The sequence below is a fragment of the Ovis canadensis genome, chromosome 7 (assembly GCF_042477335.2).
Source record: "Ovis canadensis isolate MfBH-ARS-UI-01 breed Bighorn chromosome 7, ARS-UI_OviCan_v2, whole genome shotgun sequence".
Classification (NCBI taxonomy): domain Eukaryota; kingdom Metazoa; phylum Chordata; class Mammalia; order Artiodactyla; family Bovidae; genus Ovis; species Ovis canadensis.
In genome coordinates, this window is record NC_091251.1 from 24,538,998 (window position 1) to 24,559,622 (window position 20,625).

General features: G+C 49.0%; 1 protein-coding gene across 1 annotated transcript; it reads right to left on the reverse strand.

The window, feature by feature from the left end:
- Positions 1-1,544: 1,544 nt before the first annotated feature.
- Positions 1,545-20,322, reverse strand: UBAP1L (ubiquitin associated protein 1 like). Its single transcript, XM_069597616.1, has 5 exons — positions 20,203-20,322; positions 13,241-13,912; positions 10,349-10,555; positions 3,990-4,091; positions 1,545-2,822 (listed from the first exon to the last, which is right to left on the reverse strand). Exons 1-5 carry the CDS (start codon positions 20,320-20,322, stop codon positions 2,688-2,690), a joined length of 1,236 nt encoding a protein of 411 aa, XP_069453717.1. The 3' UTR covers positions 1,545-2,687.
- Positions 20,323-20,625: the final 303 nt, after the last annotated feature.

A 20,625-nucleotide genomic window follows, 5' to 3' on the forward strand; every position in this document is an offset into this window, starting at 1 on the left:
AAAAATTAACTCAAGGGAATTAAAGACTTGAATGTTAGATATGAAACCATGGAACTCCCAGAAGAAAACATAGGCAGTAAGCTCCTTGACGTCAGTGTGGGTGAGGACTTTTTAAATCTGACACAAAGCAAATGCAATAAAAGCAAAAGTAAGCAAGTGGGACTGTATCAAACTATTATGAAAAGCTCTGTACAGCAAAGGAAACCATCAACAGAGTGAAAAGGCAACCTGCATAATGAGAGAAAATATTTGCAAATCATATATCTGATAAGGAGCTAATATCCAAAATAGATAAAGAACTCATTCAGGGACTTCCCTTGTGGTCCAATGGTTCAGATTCTGAGCTTCCACCACAAAGGGTACTGTTGGATCCCTGGTTGGGGAGTTAAGAGCCTGCATGCTCCATGGTATGGCCAAAAAATAATAAAAAATTAAAAATAATTTTTAGAAAAAGAACTCATAAAGTCAGCAGCAAACAAAAACCCAAAAAACAAAAACAAAATACCTACACAATCTGATTTTAAAATGGGAAGATCTAAATAGAGTTTTTCCCAAAGAAGACATACAGAAGGCCAATATGCATATGAAAACATCATTATTAGGGAAATATAAATCAAAACCACAATGAGATGCCATCTCACACCTATCAGAATGACTAGTATCGAAATGACAAGAAATCACAAGTGTTCGTGAGGATATGGAGAAAAGGGAACCCTCATGCACATCGTGGGGATAGAAGTTGGTGCAGCCATTATGGAAAACAGGAAGACGGTGTGGAGGTGCCTCCAAAAATTAAAAATAGAGCTACCTTATGAGCCAGCAATTCCACTTCTGGATATTATCTGAAGAAAACGAAAACACTAACTTGAAAAGGTATATCTGCACCCCAAAGGTTCACTGCCATATTATTAGAAACCACCAAGACAACGGCAACCGCCTAAGTGCCTACTGATGGGTGCGTGGGTAAAGAGACTCTGGGGTGTATACCATGGATATTATTCAGCCATAAGGAAGAATGAGATCTTGCCATTTGTGAGAACATGGATGGGCCTTGAGGGCGTTGTGCTACGTAGAACAAATCAGACACAGAAAGACAAATACTGTTTGGTCTTTCTTATACATGGCCTACCAAACAAAAACAAGATCACAGACACAAAGAACAGATAGTGGTTGCCAGAGGTAGGGGAGGGGAGGGGGGGAAACGAATGAAGAGGGTCAACAATATAATCAAAACAGCGATTTAAAAAATAAAAAGGAAAATGAAAGACTCTCCAGAGAGCTTCTTATAAAAACAAAACAGATTCCTGCGGGCTGCCAAGATGGACTTTCTGAATCAGATTATCCAGGAGCGGGGCTTTGGACATTTAAACAAACTCCCCAGGGCACTTTTATGGATAGCAGTCAGGTCCAGTCACTCCACTTTCCCTGGGGAAACTTAAGCCCAAACAGGCCTTGAGCCAGTCATCAGCAGAACCAAAACCAGAATTAGGTCCTCTCACCCACAGTTAGATATCCTTTCCACACCAAGACCAGAAACCAGGACCCAAAGAACTACACAACATTTATTTGTTTTAATTTTCTTAAAGTTACTAATGCCCATAGTTTAAAGAATCAAATACAGATCATTTTACAAGGCTTATATGAAAACACACAGTTCATCACCCATGCACCCCATCTGGCCCTCCTCACAAGGAACCACTTTCACCTCTATAAGCTGCTGCTTCTGATACTGAAGGAAACTGGACTGTCATCCCAAAATATGCCTTTTTGACATAATTCTGCTCAGTTGCATCCAACTCTTCGTGGCCCCACAGACTGTAGCCCACCAGTCTCCTCTGTCCACAGGAATTCTCCAGATAAGAATACTGGAGCAGGTTACCATTTCCTTTTCCAGGGGGTCTTCCCAACCCAGGGATTGAACCTGTGTCTCCTGCGTCTCCTGCACTGTCAGGTGGATTCTTTACCACTAAGCCATCTGGGAAACCCTTGACATAACTGAGCTGAAGGCAATTAAGCAGAAAATGCAAGAAAAGTTCTCTCTTCCCTTCCCCTCTTTTCTGCCTTGAGGCAGGATATACATTCTTTTCTGGAGACAGATTCTTGTCAGCCCAGCAGTGCACCAGGGAACTTGCAAATAAATCTTACTCCATTAGTTCCCTCCCTGCAGTTTGCCACCCTTGGAAGCCTGAAACTGTTTTCCTTTGTCCTGTCATTTCTCTACAAATGTATTGTTGTTTGTTGAAAATGCTATATAAAGTGAAAGTCACTTAATCGTGTCCAACTCTTTGCAACCCCATGGACTATACAGTCCATGGAATTCTCCAGGCCAGAATACTGGAGTAGGCAGCCTTTCCCTTCTCCAGGGGATCTTCCCCAGCCAGAGTTCTAAACTGCTATCCTGGGTTACTTTTCACTGAAGTTTCTTGGGCACGATGCGTGCCACCTGCATTAATACATTTTGATTTTTCTCTTGTTAATCTGTCTTTTTGTTAACGAGCCCCTCTGAAGTTCTCAGAGGGAAAGTTTTGCCTTCTCTACAGTATTTACTCCCACTCTCGGCATCGTGTGCATTTTTACAAGCGTGCCCTGCTTTGTTATTCTCACGCAGTCCTCTCGATACAGTCAGGATGGACTGCCAGGTCTGGGTCAGGACCAGGGTGCACAGACACTGCTAGGTGCCCTGGGGGTCACTGGGCACAGGCCACCAGCTCCTCCAGGGCTTGCTCGCGGCGGTTGCCATGGACCAGCAGCACTTCCTTGATGCGGTCCTGCTGGAAGCCCATGTCGCTGAACTGCTCCGAGAGGCGCAGGAACTCCCCTGCCTGAGGAAGAGGAGGCAGAGAGGGCATGGGGGCCGCTGGGAGGCTGGGCCTCTGGCCTGGGCAGTCCCCTCCCAAGTACCCACTCTACATACCCCCAGAAAGCCGTGACCCCACAGGTCACGTGAGCCTGAACCTGGCCAGCACCTATGGTCCTCCTGCATCTCAATGACAGGAGGTGACATGGGCTCAAACCTCACTTCCTGTGTCAAGGAAGGAGGCCCCAGCCCGGCTGCTGGCTCTCTGTCTTGGCTCTACTTCCCCTCTCCCACTCCCTCCTGATTCCCTGTGCTCATGCCCTGCACTGGGGCAGGAAGAGAGGGCTGCACACTGGTGCCCAGAGGATGCACAGCACAGGGTCGCTGTCCAGGACCCAAACCCTCACACAGCACGGCCTCTGCCTGCCTCCTCTGACCCCACTGCTCAAAACTTCAAAACTTCCCTGCCTCTCCCCCCACCCCTCAGCATCCCTCCCACCCCATCATCCCTCCCACAGTCTCCAGGAAGTCTGCTCTGCCTTGACCAACTGCCGACTCTGGACAGGTCACATTCACTGGGCACTCAGAATGTCCTCCTAACTAGGGCCACAACCTCAAGCCTTCTGGGTTTCCATATAAGTGGCAAACTCCCTGAAGAGAGTTCAGGCATCATCGTGCTACCTGCCTGGCTCCTGTCTGGGTGTCTGACAAAGAGGAGCCAGTCAATATTTGCTGTGTTGATTCAGCTATAAAGCTCTACCCAGGTGGTATTAGTGGTAAAGAACCCTCCTGCCAACGCAAGAGAGGCAAGAGATGCAGGTTCAGTCCCTGGGGTGGGAAGATCCCCTGGAGGAGTGCATGGCAACCCACTCCAGTATTCTTGCCTGGAGAATCTCATGGACAGATGAGCCTGGCGGGCTGCAGTCCATGGGGTCACACAGAGTCGGACACAACTGAAGCGAGTTGGCACAAAGCTCTGCTCCCTGTTTCCTCCCCACCCCTTCCCCTTGGGTCCTCTTGGCTTCTCCATGTCTCAGCTCCCTAGGCTGTCTCCTTCTCCCCGGGGCTCAGCAAGCAGGCTGTCTCCTGAGGCCCCCAGGTGGTCTCTGGTTCTGGTCGGCCCCTGCACGCCAGGCCTGCATGGGTGCCCCACCCACCCCTCGCTGGGGCCCGGGCAAGAGGCTCTGCTGACCTGGCTCTCGGAGAACTGGAACATCTCCATGGCCTCATCCACCAGCCCCTCCTCGTAGCCTTGTCGCAGCAGCCGGTCACAGGCGCTAAGGTAGCTGAGAAACTGGGCAGGAAGGGGCACAGAGGGAAGGACAGTAAGAGCAATGCCCAGGACAGCAGGCGCAGTGGAGGAGGCACCCAAGGGCCTCAGGAGGGCTGAGCTCAGGCCCAGGCTGACTGGGCAACCAGCCATACACAGCATGGGCCCAGAGATCCATGAGCCAGCGGAAGAGGGTCAGAGGCCTCCCCTGGGACAGGTGGACAGCAAAGCCTCACCAGCTGTCCAAGCTGGGGGCTGGAGTCCAGGAAGAGAGATGCCGGGGTGGGTCAAGGTATTCCCAGAACCTAAGTGGGGAACAGGCCAGGCCTCAAACACAGGTGTCTACCCAACATCCACCCAGCCTGCTCACCCTCCCTGGTGAGCACCCACCTGTATGAGAGTGCCTCCTTTTCCACCCACTCCGTGCACCCCCACCCCCACTCCAGACACAGTATCTTTGCGATCCAGGACTCCACGGGCCCCACCCCAGAGCAGTGTTGAGCCAAGGCTGGAAGGGGAGGGGACAGCCAAGGGGCCCACAGGGCCGAGCACCTCTTCCAGCCACTCCCTGCTTATTCACCAGGGGCTGCTTTTGCCCTCAGGATAAAGTTCTGCCTTCCAACCCCACTTTCAAAGACCTGCTCACTCTGTCAGCACCCTTGGCTGCTTCCCTCGGCACCCCTAGACTCCTGCCCATCCGGCTCCAAGGCCAAGGCCAGCCTCGCTCCTCTGCCCTGGGCAGGCTCTCCCTACCCCCACTCCCACCTCTGTCTCCACCAGGTGTCTCCACAGCACTCAAGGCTTCCCTGCACCTACAGCTCTGTAACTGCCTAGTATGTTTCTCAGCTTTCTCATCCACCAAGTTTTTGTCCCACAGGAGGACACCACTAGGTCCCAGCCTCCACCACAGCAGGCAGGCAGAAGGAGCTCAATAAACGTAAGCTGTGTTTATAAACTAAATTAAGAACTACCTTCCGGGAGCTCATAGCTCCTTGGGGGAGATAAACCAGATACAGGAAAACACGAGTGCCAGGCAAATCAAAGCAGGATTTACAGGGAATTGGTGCCAAATGAAGGCTCCAGACGATTAAAGTACGGGTATGAGTGGAAGAGAAGCAAGTCGGATTTCTGCAGACCTTCGGAACAGAGCAGAAAACAGACCACAGAGACTAATGGCTTTCAGACTGTTCCAGCCTGTGAACTGCCCAAGCACCAGGGGGCTTCAGCAGTAACAGGGGGAGTTTGCAGTTGCTCTGGGAGAACTGGGGGCAAGTGGTAGAGGGAGCCCAGAGCGGGGGCTTGCTCTGGGCACATTTTGAAAACCAACCAACTCAGCTCTCCTGGCACAGTTGAGGGAACTGAGGTCCAGGCAGGGTGGACCAGGGTCCCAGGACTAGGGCCCAGACCACCTGACTTCTTGGCCAGTGCCTTGTCCATGGAGTGCCTGCCCCCGCCACTAGAGGAGGAACTTTGAGCTGGCTTGCAAGTAGACAGAGTTTCCGAAGGTCTATTCATCTACAACAAGAGTTCTCAGCCTCAGTGCCGACTGTAGCTACCTGGGAGCTTTAAAACTACGGTGCCTCAACAATAAATTCTGGAGAGGGTGTGGAGAAGGTAACCCTCCTACACTGTTGGTGGGAATGTAAATTGGTAGAGACACTGTGGAGAACAGTATGGAGATTCCTTAAAAAACTAAAAATAGAGCTACCACATGACCCTGCAATCCCATTCTTGGGCATATATCCAGAGAAAAACGTGGTCAAAAAGGATACATGCCCTCCAGTGTTCATTGCAGCACTGTTTACAATAGCCAAGACATGAAAGCAACCTAAATGTCCACTGACAGAGGAATGGATAAAGAAGATATGGTATTTATATACAATAGAATATTACTCAGCCATTAAAAAGAATGAAATAATGCCATCTGCAGCGCCACGGATGGAACTAGAGATGCTCACACTGTGAAGTAAGTTAGAGAGAGAAGGAGAAACATCCTATGACATCCCTTATACGTGAAATCTGAAACAAAGATGATAACAAAGGAACTTACTCATAAAATAGACTCGGTCTGAGAGTACGAACTTACAATTACTAGAGGGGCAGAAGCATGGAGGAAGGAATAGTTAGGGAGTCTGAGGATGCTCATACTGACATATTTAAAACGGATAACCAACAATAACCTACTGTGTAGCACATGGAATTCTGCTCAGTGTTAGGTGGCAGCCTGGATGGGAGGGGACTAGGTGGGAGAATGGATACATGTATATGTACCACGGAGTCCTTTTGCCATCCAGCTGAAACTATCACAACATTGTTAATCAGCTATACTCCAAAACAAAACAAAAAGTTAACAAAACAAAACAATAGCAACAAAACACTGGTGTCTCTGTATCACTACCCATATCCTGCTGATGATGGTCACGTCCAGAGGCCCTGATATGACTGGTAGCGGGGAAGCCTGGCACTGGGATTTTTACAGCTCTCCAGGTGATTCTTGTGTGCAGCCAAGGTTAAGGGTCTCTGACTCAGTCCAACCCAGTAGACCCAAGCCAGGCTGCGTATCAGAACCATCTGCAGATCTTTTAAAATGACAGGCCCCTGGGCCCACTCCAGATCTACTGACCCTGCAGAGTAGGTTCCGAGAATCTGCATTTGTAAGGATTCTGCTGCTTGGTCAGTAACTAGGCCTAGCTCAGGCTCCAGGGTGGGTGAGGATGTCACCTTCAGACCCCAGGATGGGAACCGCAGCAGGCACTGGTCATAAACAAATTCTCCTCCATCTGTGAATGGGGAAAATGAGGCTCAGAGAGGGGCCATGATGTGTCTAGAGTCTAAGGGTAAGCCTGGGTCTGGCCAATGGACCCTCAAAAGCGCTACCCATGCCTGTCCTGCAGGCAGTCAGTGGGCACACCAATCCTGGGGCAGGAAGGAAGGAGTGATGGACAAAGCTTAGGTTTTGTATTTCGTCCTCTCTCCCTGGTTTTTCCAAGTGCCATGTCTCCATCACCTGATGCCCACCCTCCTGGACCATCTGCTGTTCATCTCTGACCAAAGACGATTTACTGTAGTATTTGTCTTTCATGGGGAGAAGGGCTGTGAACCCAAAAGAGATGTTCAGTTAATGGTGCAACTTCACAGAACAGAGAGGAACACTAACGTGGTCCGGGAGATCAAGATAAAGTCATCCAATGGCCCTCAGGCCCACACCTTAGAGCCTGGCCCCTGAATCCTCACTAGGAGAAGGCCCACCAGGCAGGTGGTCAGTCAATGTCTGGAAACAGTGTTCCTGATGCCGTGAGATTCTTCCAGCCCACCCACAGGGAGGCCAGTGCCCTGTGCTGCCCCCAGCTAATCTTCAGGTCCCCACAGTGATGACCTGGGACCTCAGCCTTGTCACAGGGTCTGGAGGAGTTGGGGAGGCATGTCAGAGTCCCCGCCATGGCCCTGGCCCCTCACAGTGCTTCTGGACTGCTTCTTGGCCAAGGTCCTGGCTTTTCAGCCGCAGCTGAAAGTGGAGGCAACTTTAAATTTACTCCTAAATCTCAGATCAACCTAAGGTGCTGCCCTGGAAGATTTTCATACAGAAAATGAGAGAAAAGCACAGTGTAACAAAATTCAGAACCACACCAGCCTGGCATCCACCCTGGTGCCACCACTGACTAATTATGTGAACCTCCCCGACCTCAGTTTCCTCATCTGCAAAGTGGGAACAGTAAAAGCAACCTTGCAGAAATGAGAAGACCTAAATGAACACTCTCAGATTGAGGGACTGGCACAGAGGTGCTCGGTAAATATCAGCACCACCCCTGGCATCTCCTCCATCATGTTAGCCACCATATATGGGGCTCACCATGTTGAAAGCTTTCCTCTAGGACTGATGAACCGAGTAGAGCGGGAGCAGGAGAGGGTGGGAAAGAGGACCCAGTGCCTTCCCACCTCCTCAACCTGCAGCAGCACATCCTGATCAGGCTCCTGTTTGAGCCACTCTCCCTCCATCACTCTCTCACCCAGGAGCAGGCAGCTCCAGACCTCAGGGACTCAACATATGGCCACCATCAGTGACTAGGGAAAGGGTCTCCAAGTCCTCTGATGGTGGTGGGACAGAGACAGGAGAAAGAAATATATGCCATTCAATATCTGTGGCTCAGCTTTCCAACCACAAATAACCCTGGTGCGTAGAAAACAACGCAAAAAGGGATGCAACATTCAGCTGGGAGAAGGCATGAAAGGATTGTGGGCAGGGGCCCACCTCCTGCCCTTGCTCACTGTCCTTTCGTGCCTCCCTTCTGCTGTGGGGTCTTTGAGAAAACTCTCAGGCCAGCCTTCAAGGCACCCTTAATCTTCCCTCTATTCCCCTTCCTGTCCTATCTCCCACCAGCCCACGTCATATATTCAGTGAGACTGTTGAATCAGGGCCTCCCAAGTCCTTCCTGCCTCTGCCTCTCAGCTGATACTGTTCCTCCTGCCTGGAAGATCACCCTTCTCCTTTCTTCAAATTCAGGCGTTATCCATCCTTAAACTCCAGCTCAAGGCTTTATACCTTCATGAAGCCTTTCTCAATTACTGAAACCTCCCCATGGTAGATTAAGAACAGTCATACTCTTCTTTGCAGCTTTTCCCATCAAGAGGTAGAGTCTATTTTTCTACCCTTTTAATCTGATCTGGTCTATGACATGCTTTGGCCAACAGTATAAGGCAGAAGTGACAATAATTTCAACCTCAAGAGACTTTGCATCTTCCACTCCTGTACTCTTTGGAACACGTGGGCTAGCTTGCTGGAGATATGTGGTCCAGCTGACAAGTTTCACCAACCACTGGATTGTGATCAAGGTCATCCTAGACTATTCAGCTCTAGCTGGGTCACTAGACTGTAGCCACATGAGAGACCCTAGGTGAGACCTGCAAAAGAACTTCCTTGCTGACTCCACCCACACTGGCAACCCAGAGACTCATGAGCGAACACATGGTTGTAGTATTAAGCCACTAAGTGTTGGGGTGACTGTCACACAGCAATAGATAATTGAAACACCCCCGAATCTTTCCTGTTCCTTCTGCTCCCAGGCATCTTCTCACCACACCTCTCTTTTGGCAGTTCAGGGGTTCTCACTCTCCTGCAGGTGTTCTCATATTCTTAGCTTGTATGGGGGGGTGGTCAAGACTTGCTCCCAAATATTAGAGCAGCTTGGGGTGCTACCTATCCTTGTTATTACTGGTGTCCACTCTTCTTCCAATAGGAGTGGAGGACTTAAAAATGGAACCTGGTGTGGTAGACTCTGAGATACCCCTTCCAGATACACCTTCCTTTAAGGTCTTATTGCAGATGGTGGTAGCGGTGGTAGAAACCGTCAGCTATCTGTCCCTTCAGGGGCTGCTGTAGCTGCAGAGATCATTTCTCTCAAGTCACCGTCTTTCTACCTCTGGTGACTCATTAAGGCAGAGGTATGAAGGCCTGACCATCTCATCCCCAATTAGGACAACTCCAAAGGGCCGTATATGCTTCAGAACTATGGGGTTGGCTGTCACTGGGTCTATAAAGTTCAACCTCTCCCCCTACCCATCCCTGCTTCTGTCCTCTCCCTTCCCCAGAAGTTGTTCCCAAGGGTCTCCTTAATAAATCTCCATATGCCAAACCCCACTGGAGTCTGGAAACCCAGCCCACAACACTGGCTTCCCCATAGCTCCTAGCTGCATCTAAACACCAAGGAAGCGTCCAGCAAATACTTATGCCTAGATTGATGGATGGGTAGATGGAAAGAGAGCGTGATAGATATAGGTGTAGATTAACTGTTGAGGGAAGTGGTCAGAGCTCTGCCATCCAATATGGTAGCTGTATGTGGCTATTTAATTTTTTATTTCATTTAATTATAATTAATAACAATTTTCAGTCATACTAGCCACATTCAAGTAACCACATATAGCTAGTGTTTACTATATTGGACAACACAGGAATAAAACATCTCTCTTGTTGCAGAAAGTGTTATTGGGCAGCTCTGGAAAGGTTTGTGACTGGCCAAAGCTTCAGTCTTACTTTTGGGGCAGAGACTTGGACAGGAGTAGAATATTGAGACTCCACAAGTAGGCATGGGGAGTCTTGCTAAACTCCCATGGAGATGGTAGCCTTAGGATCTAGAAAACTGATTAAAACCCCCAATAATTAATTCGAAGCTGAAATTCTGCCTCCGAAGAAAAACACAAAATAACTTCAAGTTGAAGATAAAAACAATGTGGCCACTGACCCGACTCCAGTTCCACAGCCCCCCAGCTCTGGGTCCCCCACTCACCTGGCTCAGGCTCTGCCGCCCTGTCTTCTGCAGAGCCACAATGGCCCTGTGCAGGGGGTACCCCAGGGCAACCACTGGCCCGATGAGGTCTTGCTCCTCCTGGCTCAGGGCAGACAGCAAGTCAGCAGAATCAGGTTGCGATCTGTGGGCAGCACGAGGCTGGGGCACCTGTCCAGGAGGTGGCAGGCAGGTGTACGGGCTGAGGGACTGAAACACAGACAAGCTGCAAGTGTCACTTACCACTGGAGGTGACACCCGGCTGGGCAAGACATTTTTAAAGGCGCCTTCGCTACAGAGCACAGGGGCTAATATTGTTAGAACCTTGGAGTGCTGCAGACCTGGGTTCAAATCCCAGCTTTCTACTGTTTACTCAGGTGGTTGTTTAGTTGCTAAGTCGTATCCAACTCTTTGCGACCCCATAGACTGAAGCCCACCAAGCTCCTCTGTCCATGAGAGTTCACAGGCAAGAATACTGGAATGGGTTGCCATTTACTTCTCTGAGGGATCTTCCTAACCCAGGGACCGAACCTGAGTCTCCTGCATTGCAGGTGGATTCTTTACCACTGAGCCACCAGGGAAGCCAGTTCATTCATGTGTAAAATGGATGCAATCATACCAGATACCTCACAGGATTATTACAAGGCTTAAATAAGACAAGGTGAGAAAAGTGACTAACAAAGGGTTTGGCATACAGAAACTGCCAGTAGATGATAATATTTACTGCTTAGAACAAGCCTGCGAGAGAAATACGATAGGCTCATTCTATTTTTTACTGAAGTCAAGGTTCAGAGAAGCTGGCAAGTGACCTGGCAAACAACACACTTTTGGGACCTGTACCCTACTCAGAATCAATGCAGGGTTCTTGACCCCATACCTTAGGGGGCAGGGGAGCAGGACTGAGCTTTCTAGCCAGAACTTCCTTCTTGAGTCTGGCTGGACTGAGGGTTGGCTAGGCAAGGAGCAGGAGAGAAACTGGATACAGCTGTGGTGATGGAGAAACCCACAGAGACCTTGGACTAAGGAGGGTGGCTTGAAGGCATTTCAATAGGTTTGGCTGGCATCATCCCTGGCCCGTTCCCCATGAAGAAGCATCCAACTGCTAACCCTGTCCCCTCCTCCAGCAGGAAAGCCTAGGGGCTGCCCTGGCTCCAGGAGCAGAGTGCATGTGACATGTGAATTCCCTACATGTCCTCATCTTCTCGGCGGTTTCCCTGCCATGACGTCACCTTAGGATCTACTCTTTACTCCTAGAGTGAAAACCATGCAAGTCTTAGGATTTGAGTCTACCCTTGTGACCTTGAAAAAGATGCTCTCTGCCCCAGTTTCCTCCTCTACAGAATATCTGTCCCATCTGCCCCCATCTCTCCCCCACCCTGCTACAGGGTTGTTGCTAGAGTTAAATTTAACTGGGATCAGGGGAGAGCCCTCCTAGCATCAGCATCTAGCCCGTGATGTGAGTGTTGCCTGTACTGTTTATATAGCCTCTTCTCTGTTTGCTGTAAATAACTGTGTGCAGGGTTGCTTTACAGGTAGAGAAGGGATGGCTCAGAGCAGTTCAGTGACTTGCCTAAGCTCACACAGCATTGAGTGGGAAAAGCCAGACTTTGAGTCTGTCTTTTGGACTTACTTTCACCTTGGCCTTATTCAGTTGCATCTCCTGGCCTGACTGTGGAATTGCTCAGGGGCAGAAAGCTGTGCCTAAATGTCATCTCCTGCTACTAATCTAACCTAACACATCTGTTCCAGACCTAGATTTTATGGAGTCTGACACTTATACAATGTAGATTAAAGGAAAAAGACACAGGAGCATAAACATATGCATAAAACTGTACACAAATCCTTGGAAGGGCTTCCAGGTGGCTCAGTGATGAAGAATGTTCCTGCCAATTCAGGAACCTCAGGAGATTCAGATTTGATCCTTGGGTCAGGAAGATCCCCTGGAGGAGGAAATGGCAACCCACTCCAATATTCCTGTTGGGATTAAACCCAGGGACAGAAGAGACTGGCAGGCTACAGTCCGTGCACGCATGCATGCTAAGTGGTGTCCAACTCTTTGCGACCCTATGAACTGTAGTCCGCCAGGCTCCTCTGTCCATGGGATTCTCCAGGCAAGAATACTGGAGCGGGTATCATATTGCTATGCCCTCCTCCAGGGGAATCTTCCCAAACCAGGGATAGAACCCATGTCTCTTACATCTCAGGCGTGTTCTTTACCACTAGCACCACCTGGGAGGCCCGGGGCTACAGTCTGTACGTTCACTGCACGTTCACATCTGCTCCCAGTTCTTGGTGCACATCCTTTGTCCTGAAGCCGTCCCAGCCTGCAGCAGCCTTCACTTCTCCCTCAGTACCTGATCCCTCCCACTGGGCAGTGCTGCCTGTCTCACACTTCCTCGCCAAACTCCTCGTTGCCTGCTTTAGACTTTGTCTCTTCCAATCCAGTCTCTTGCAAGAAGGAACTGCGCTGTGAATATTCCTTGATTGAACTCACCCAATCCTTGAACAGTGGGAAGCCCTAGATCTGAGCCACATTGATTGATTCAAGGGACATTCACTGAGCTCCCCCTGTGGGCCAAGTGTGCTCTGGGTGCTCTGGAAACAAATGCAATCCAATCACTGCCCTAAGAGATGTCATATTCCACTGGAAGAGACAGATCCTGGGTAATTACAATTATCCTAACAGGTGCCCTTATAGAAGCAAAGGAGACACAGCGAGAAACGAGGAAGGGGACCTCGAAGCAGGGAATACTCTAGGCACAGGGCTGCAGGAAGGACTGCGTGGTACAGGGCCAGGTGAGAGCTGGTAGGGAGGAGTGTCCAACCAGACAGGGCACCAGATGTGGGGGCTTCGCTGCTGAGTTGTGGCCTTGGCCAAGGGGACAGGTTCCTTACCGCAACTGTGGGCTTGTGGCTCCGCAGCGGGGGCATGGCGCCGGCCGTGGAAGGCCGCGGGGGCAGCGTGAAGGTGCTGGGGAGCGACGTCTTGGGGCCCAAGGGGGGCGTGCGGGTGCTGGGGAGAGAGGCCTCGGAAACAGGGGACTGCGGGTTCTGCGTGGGAGCATTGCGGGGTGGAGGCGCTGGGCCCAGGGGCGGCGCAGGGCAGAGGCTCAGAGCTCGGTGGCGGAGGCGGTGCAGGAGGCTGCGGGGGTGGGAGGCAAGCTTGCCCTCGGAGAGCCGCCGCCTAGCCCCAGCCAGCTCCGACCTCACGCCGCGCAGCATGTCCAGCGAGCACCGGTGTTGGCCCAGGCAGGGGCTCGCCGCGGAGCTGGGCTGGGGGCTGCAGGGCTCCGGGTCTTCCTCCATGGCAGAGGAGGCTGCTTCCTCATCCTGGTCCTCCTCCTCCTCCTCCTCTTCTTCCTCCTCCTCCTCAGGCTGCTCCTGGGATCCGGCCCCCGGATCTTCAACTGCGGCAGGAACGGGTTCCAGCCCTTGCTCGGGGCTGGCCAGCAAGAGCCAGGCCGGAGGGGCGGAAGCTGCCCCTGGACCATCACATTGGACTGGGCAGGGTCCCCGGATGACAGCCTCCACCCAGAAGAGTGTCCTTCTCTCCAGGCTGAAGTCGTGCTGCGGATACAAGGCCAGGGGAGGCTCCGCCAGGCAAACCAGGGTCTGGGGGCACACCCCTACCTCCTGGCCCCGGGAGAACCTGTTCAACCGTACACTCTCCAGACCTAGACAGCTTCTGATTCTAAGCCCCAGGCATCATCGCAGGCCACCCTCACCCTCGGTTTTAGCTAGCATTGGAGTGGATGGCTGTCAATAACAATTTAATAGCAAACTCTGTAGACAGGACAACGTGAGGAATAGGTTAATAGAATGAAAAGTCTAAGTCCCTTTGCCATTCAGCATATAATTGAACAACAGTGGCCTAAGCAATTTCTCCAGGGGACTTCTCTGGTGGTCCAAAGATTGAGAATCTGCCTTCCAGTGCAGGGGATGAGGGTTAGATCCCTGGTGGGAGAAGTAGGATCCCACATGCCAGTGGGGGCAACTCAGCCTCCTCACCACAACTAGAGAAGCCAGGGCACCCGCAACACTGAGCCCGCAGGCTGCAGAGCCTGCCCCACTAGAGAGCCCGTGCATGCAGCAAATAGCCCACACACAACCCAACAAAGACCCAGTGCAGCCAAAAAAAATTTTTTTAATTTCTACAAAACTTTTCCTTCACCAAGAAGCTTTCACTTGAGCTCAGCACCATTTGCCACTGAGCAGCTGGCCTTGGAGGCTGGCCCAGACACACAAACCTCTGCATGGAGTAGTACTTGCCCCCACCCCATGTGCTGCCTTCCAGCTTACTTGGGGGCCCAGGAAATGTAAAAATCATTCTTTTTTTTTTTTTCTGAACTCTACTTAGTTGGTCCTAATGTTATTCCCATTTCCAGAGGCCCCGGAAATCTAGTTTGCTCAAGGTCAGATCAGTGGTGAGTAGATGAGCTGGGATTCCTGTCCATCTGACTGATCAAGCCACCTAAAAAATAAATGTGGAGCCCACATAAATAATTTAAATTGAGAGTTTATGTGAAGCAAAAATAAAATATTCCTGTTAACTACTATTAAAATTAAGAACTGGAAATATAAAACTCCATTAAAAAATATAAATATTCTTAAAAGGCAACTTCAGTGCTCTGTGATGGCCAGGTAAGCCTGGCGGAGTGGGGGCGTGGGGTGGATGTGGGAGGCAGAAAGGCAGACGGGAACAGCCTCTCCCCTCACCCCACTCCTGACATGACCCTAAGCTGGGGAGAGGAACAGAACTTAGCTGTTCTAACTGTGGTTCCCCGACTGAAGTCAGGGAGTGTATCTTATTTCTCTGTGTTCTTGGGGCCCAGGGCAGTTCTGGCTCTGAGGGGATATTTGTAAAAGTGTACAGAATAAATGATTAGAAAAAGAGACTGAAGCAAAATGAATGAGTTGGGAAAGACAGAGGAGGTGAAAAGACCACTTCAGAGCTGAGGAGACCATCAGAGAGGGAAAGAGACTGAGAGATAATGAAACAGACACTGGAACTTAGGGGATAAAAGGATCCAAAGACCCAGTAAAAATACCAGCACTTGCGACTTGTGGAACCTAAGCAAGATGATTCTAAAGTTCATATGAAAAATAAACAAGCAATAGCCAAGGGCTTCCATGGTGACTCAGTGGTAAAGAATCCACCTGCCAATGCAGGAGACACAGGTTCGATTCCTGGTCCAGGAAGATCCCACGTGCGATGGAGGAACTAGGCCTGTGCACCACAACTACTGAGCCCACAGGCCGCACCCCCTGAAGCCTGCACACTCTAGAGCCTGTGCTCTGCAGCAAGAGGAGCCGCTGCAATGAGAAGCCTGCCACGGCAACTAGAGAAAAATCTATACAGCAACGAAGACCCAGTACAACCCCCCACCAACACACACCCAAAAAAAAAGAATAGCCTAAAAACCTCTGGGGACAAAAAGAGAAATAAAGGGGACAGGCCCTACCAGCCTCTAATATATATTATAAAACCTCAATAATTTAAGGTAAGGTACTGCACAGAGAGCCTAAAGGCAAAGAACAAAAGGTCCAGAAATGGATGTTATCTGTGGGACTTTAGTAGATAATAAGGTGGTATCTCAAGCAATGCGAAAAAAGAGGGACTGGTCAATAAATGGTGTTAGTGGAAAGAAAATAAAGTTGGATCCATTCTCACATCATACACAAGGGGAAATTCCAAAAGGATCAAAGATTCAGTTGTTTGAAATGAAACTATAAAAGTACCAGCAGAAAAGAGGAGAGAAATCCTTTATAATCTCAAGTAGGGAAAACATTGCTCACTCTGAATTGAAATTGAGAAGCTGTGGAAGTACACACATGAACCAATACAATATTGTAAAGTAATTAACCTCCAATTAAAATAAATAAATTTATTTTTTTAAAAAAACAAAAAAATTAAAAAAATAAAAAATCATACAAAATGTAAAAAAAAAGAAAAAAGAAAGGAAGTACACACAGGCACAAGTGAAAAGCTGCACAGCAAATACACCCCATAAGCAAGGTCAAAGGCAAGTAACAAACTAGAGGGAAAACAGCACTGATAGCACAGACATAGGAGTGCCTAGAAACAGGTAAGAAAAGACCAACAGCCCAGCAGGGACAGAAACAAAAAGATATGAACCGTCCACAGAAAAGGAACTACAGGTGGCTCTTAAACACATGAAAAGCTGCTCAATCTCACTCACAATAAGAGAAAGGAAAATAAAACTATACTGAGATACCATTTGCCTATCCCTCAGCAAAGATGCAACATCTGATGACTCCTTTGTTGAGGACTGCAGCTAAGGTACAAGCCCATTTGTAGAGTGCTGTGCATGCTAAAGTCATTTCAGTTGTGTCCAACTCTTTGTGACCCTCTGGGCCACAGCCCACCCGACTCCTCTGTCGATGGGATCCTCCAGGCAAGAACACTGGAGTAGCTTGCCATGCAAAATCTCCAGGGGATCTTCCTGACCCAGGGATCAAACCTGCATCTCTTATGTCTCCTGCATTGGCAGGTGGGTTCCTAACCACTAGCAGTGCCACCTGGGATGCCCTTGTAGGGTGCTGGTTGGATGTAAAACAGTATAACCCTTATGGAGAGCAATTTGGCAATACGATTTATTTCAAAAGGACATCTGCATATAGTCTTTCTCTGCAGCATTGCTTGTAATGACAAAAGACTGGGAAGAACCTAAGTGTCCATCAAGAGGGGATTCATTCAGTAAAGTACAATATACCTATATAATACACTACCATGCAGTGAAAAACTAACTGAAGAAGCATTTTGTATATTGATATGGAAAGTCTTCAAATATGTTAAGTGAAAAAAATCAAGAAGAATAATGTATAGAAAATGGTACCTTTGGTGTGAAAAACGAGGGAATAGCTGTATTTGCTTGTATGTACACAGATAAGAATCTACAGAAGAATACATTTTAAAATACAAGTAACAGAAGTTACCAGAGCAGGTGGGGACAGGACAGATAAGGAAGTGTCAATGGAAGGCTTTTTACTCTCTTAAGACAGGCAAACTGCCTGGGAGTCAAGCTGACCTCCAACCTTGTTTTTTAAATAAAGTGTGAATGGAACACAGCCGTACTCACTCACTCCTTTCTGTAATGTCTACGGCCCTTTCTCCCTACAGCAGTAGTGTGGAGTGATTGCTGCTTTTTACTGTCTGGCCCTTTACAGAAAATGTTTGTTGACCCTTGCTCTGTATATATATATATATATATATATTCTTCCAAAAAAATTTAACACAAAAGGAAATCAATTCTAATTATAGGAAAACTATGATAAAACAACAAAACACAAACTTGCTGAGGCTCCACAGGAAAGCAGTAGGTGCAGGAGGTGGACGTGGGCTTTAGGGGCTGACACACTTATGTTGGAATCCTGGCTGTGCCACTCACAGCCACACGGCCCTGTTGGTCACATGGGTGGGAAATTTGGTTTCCTGTGCCATGGAGAGGGAACACCCACCTGCTACAAGGGTCATAAGAATGAGAGAGAAGAGTAAATCTTTGAAGAGCATGTAGCCTGGCCCTGGTACAGAGCAGGTGCTCCATGAATGGAAGGTATTTTTTTTTTCTTTTTTAGGCTGCTACAGATTCATCTGGTAATCTAACCACTATCTATAACATTGTTGCTATGGGAAAATGTGTTTCAAGTTCCAAACACTGGGAATAAAGCCCAGTAAACTTGGAAGACTGACCAGGAGAGGCTATAAATCATACATGGAGTCCCATGCTTCTCTGTTTGATAGCTGGCCACAGCAGTAAAAGAGTGGGTGTGGAGTGCCCACCCTGAGAACAGGAGGCAGGGCCAGGGCCAACACGTGGGCAGGGACACAAGACATAGACTTGGCAGAAGGGTACCTATTTCTGCTTCTAGGAGAAGTGACTTTCAGAATAGCCTCCTCCCGGCTTAGCAGAGAGGGAATAGTTACGCTAGTCTGTCTACCTCCACTGGAGCTTAGTAAAGCAATTTCCTTTTCCCAGCAATACAGGCCCTACTGCCAGAGTGAGGGCCCACAGCACAGGTTCTCTGGTGAAAGCAAGAGCTCCTGCCGCACCAAGAGGGGGCCCCTCAACGCTGTACTCGGGGCTTTACAAAGCTTATTTCACTTCTGGGTCCTGAGGAACTAAAGTGCACCGGCAGGGACTGCAGATGAAGTCTCCTGCTCCTACGCCTCCAAGCTGCCCAAGCCTCTCTACCTGACCCTCTCCAGGCCTCTCCTTCCTGGACTGGTTTCTTTGCACCTAACTTCCCATAACCCTGTATTTTTTTGCCCTCGAACATTATGTGTCTGATGTCTCTCACTTTCCAATCCTTCTCTGAGCTATCATGAAATGATCTGCAATCAAGATCTAGGTTTTATTTTTTACTTAATTTTTAAAATGAATGCATTTATTTATTTTTGTCTGTGCTGGGTCTTCGTTGCTATGAGCAGGGTTTCTCTAGTGGCAGCAAGTGGGGCTACTCTCTAGTTGTGGTGTGCAGGCTGCTCATTGTGGTGGCTTCTCTTATTGCGGAGCACAGGCTCTCGGGTGCACACACTTCAGTGGTTGCTGCACATGTGCTCAGTAATTGTGGATCACAGGCTTATTTGCCCCATGGCATATGGGCTCTTCCTGGACCAGGGATCCAACCAGTTTCCCTTGCATTGCAAGTCAGATTCTTAACCACTGGACCATGGAGAAGCCCAGGACCTGGGAATTAGTCCCATCATTGCCACTATCTTTGGACAGATCATTTCCCTTCTCTGAGCCTCAGGTTCCTCATGTGAAAAGTGAGTGTGAGCTGAACTAGATCCTCAAATTTTCCTACCAAGTAGACCACTGCTGCTGCTGCTGCTAAGTCGCTTCAGTCGTGTCTGACTCTGTGCAACCCCATAGACGGCAGCCCACCAGGCTCCCTCGTCCCTGGGATTCTCCAGGCAAGAACACTGGAGTGAATTGCCATTTCCTTCTCCAATGCATGAAAGTGAAAGTGAAATCGCTCAGTCGTGTCCGACTCTTAGCGACCCCATGGACTGTAGCCTATGAGGCTCCTCCATCCACAGGATTTTCCAGGCAAGAGGACTGGAGTGGGGTGCCATTGCCTTCTCCAAGTAGCCCGCAGACAGTACTGAATGAGCACACAAGATCCCAAGGACTCAGTCCCAAGAGATCCACCACCAGCTCCACAGCTGTTTGCAATCCTTCTTTTTCATTTTTTAAAATTCATGTGGATTTTGCCTTCTACCTCATTATATATCTGTGTTATAATACAAATGCAATAGGTTTCCTCCTAAATCTTCAAGTAAATTTGACTCACTTGGAAGTTAAATAATCATGTTTATCCTGAGGGTATGTGATACCACCATATACACTGAGGGCATACCCCAGTGTGTGAGCCATGGGGCAAGGGGTGCTTCATAGGTGCCCCATGGATAGGTGTACTTTGGGTCTGTGGAATAGTAATCCATTCTGATGTGTCCTGTGTAACTGTCTGCATTTTAGTCTCAAGATAGCATCTTAGCCCAGTGGAGGGATTCTAACAGTGGAATTTTAGACTTGGCAGTAGGCTGATAGAGAAGAGAGGAATTGGAGTTGGAGTATCCTTGCTAGGACTCTCAGTAACTCCATACAAGCAACCTTCTGGTCATTCTAAACTTAAGATGCACTAAGTATCCCCATGTCCAAGTCTCTAGACTTCTTCATGGACTATCTTTTCCTCTTGCATTATTTTCACACTTCCTAGGATATATCAGAACAGGAGTGGCTGCCATTTAAAATCAAGGAACAAGGGGCATCCTGAGGCTCAGCATCAGACCCACAGACCGAGGGATGAGAAGACAGACAGAGAGATGCACTTACCATAGAGCCTAGCAGAAGTTCCCTGCAGTCTGGAACACTGAGATCTGGCCCAGGGAGGGGCTCTGTGTCTATCACAAAGCCCTTGGGCACCTTGAAGGGGACATCATCCAGGGCATTCATTCTGTCAGAGGCGTGTGGAGATGGCTGAGCAGGGCTGGAAAGAGCAAGTCCCTGAGGCCAGGCCCAGGCCTCAGATGGCTCACTGCTCTCCTGTGTGGTGACTTGGCCGAGCCCCACACAGCCAGGAAGGGAACGGTGAAGTGACTTGTGCTGCATAAGGGAGGAAAAATGAATAAAACCAAGAGCCTTCAAACTGACAGCAATTGATATTTTCATGTTTAAGTCTTGCTCTCTAGACCACTGTTTCCCAAAATGTGGTCTACAACACTAATTCTAAAGGATTTCATCAAGAGTATTCACCCC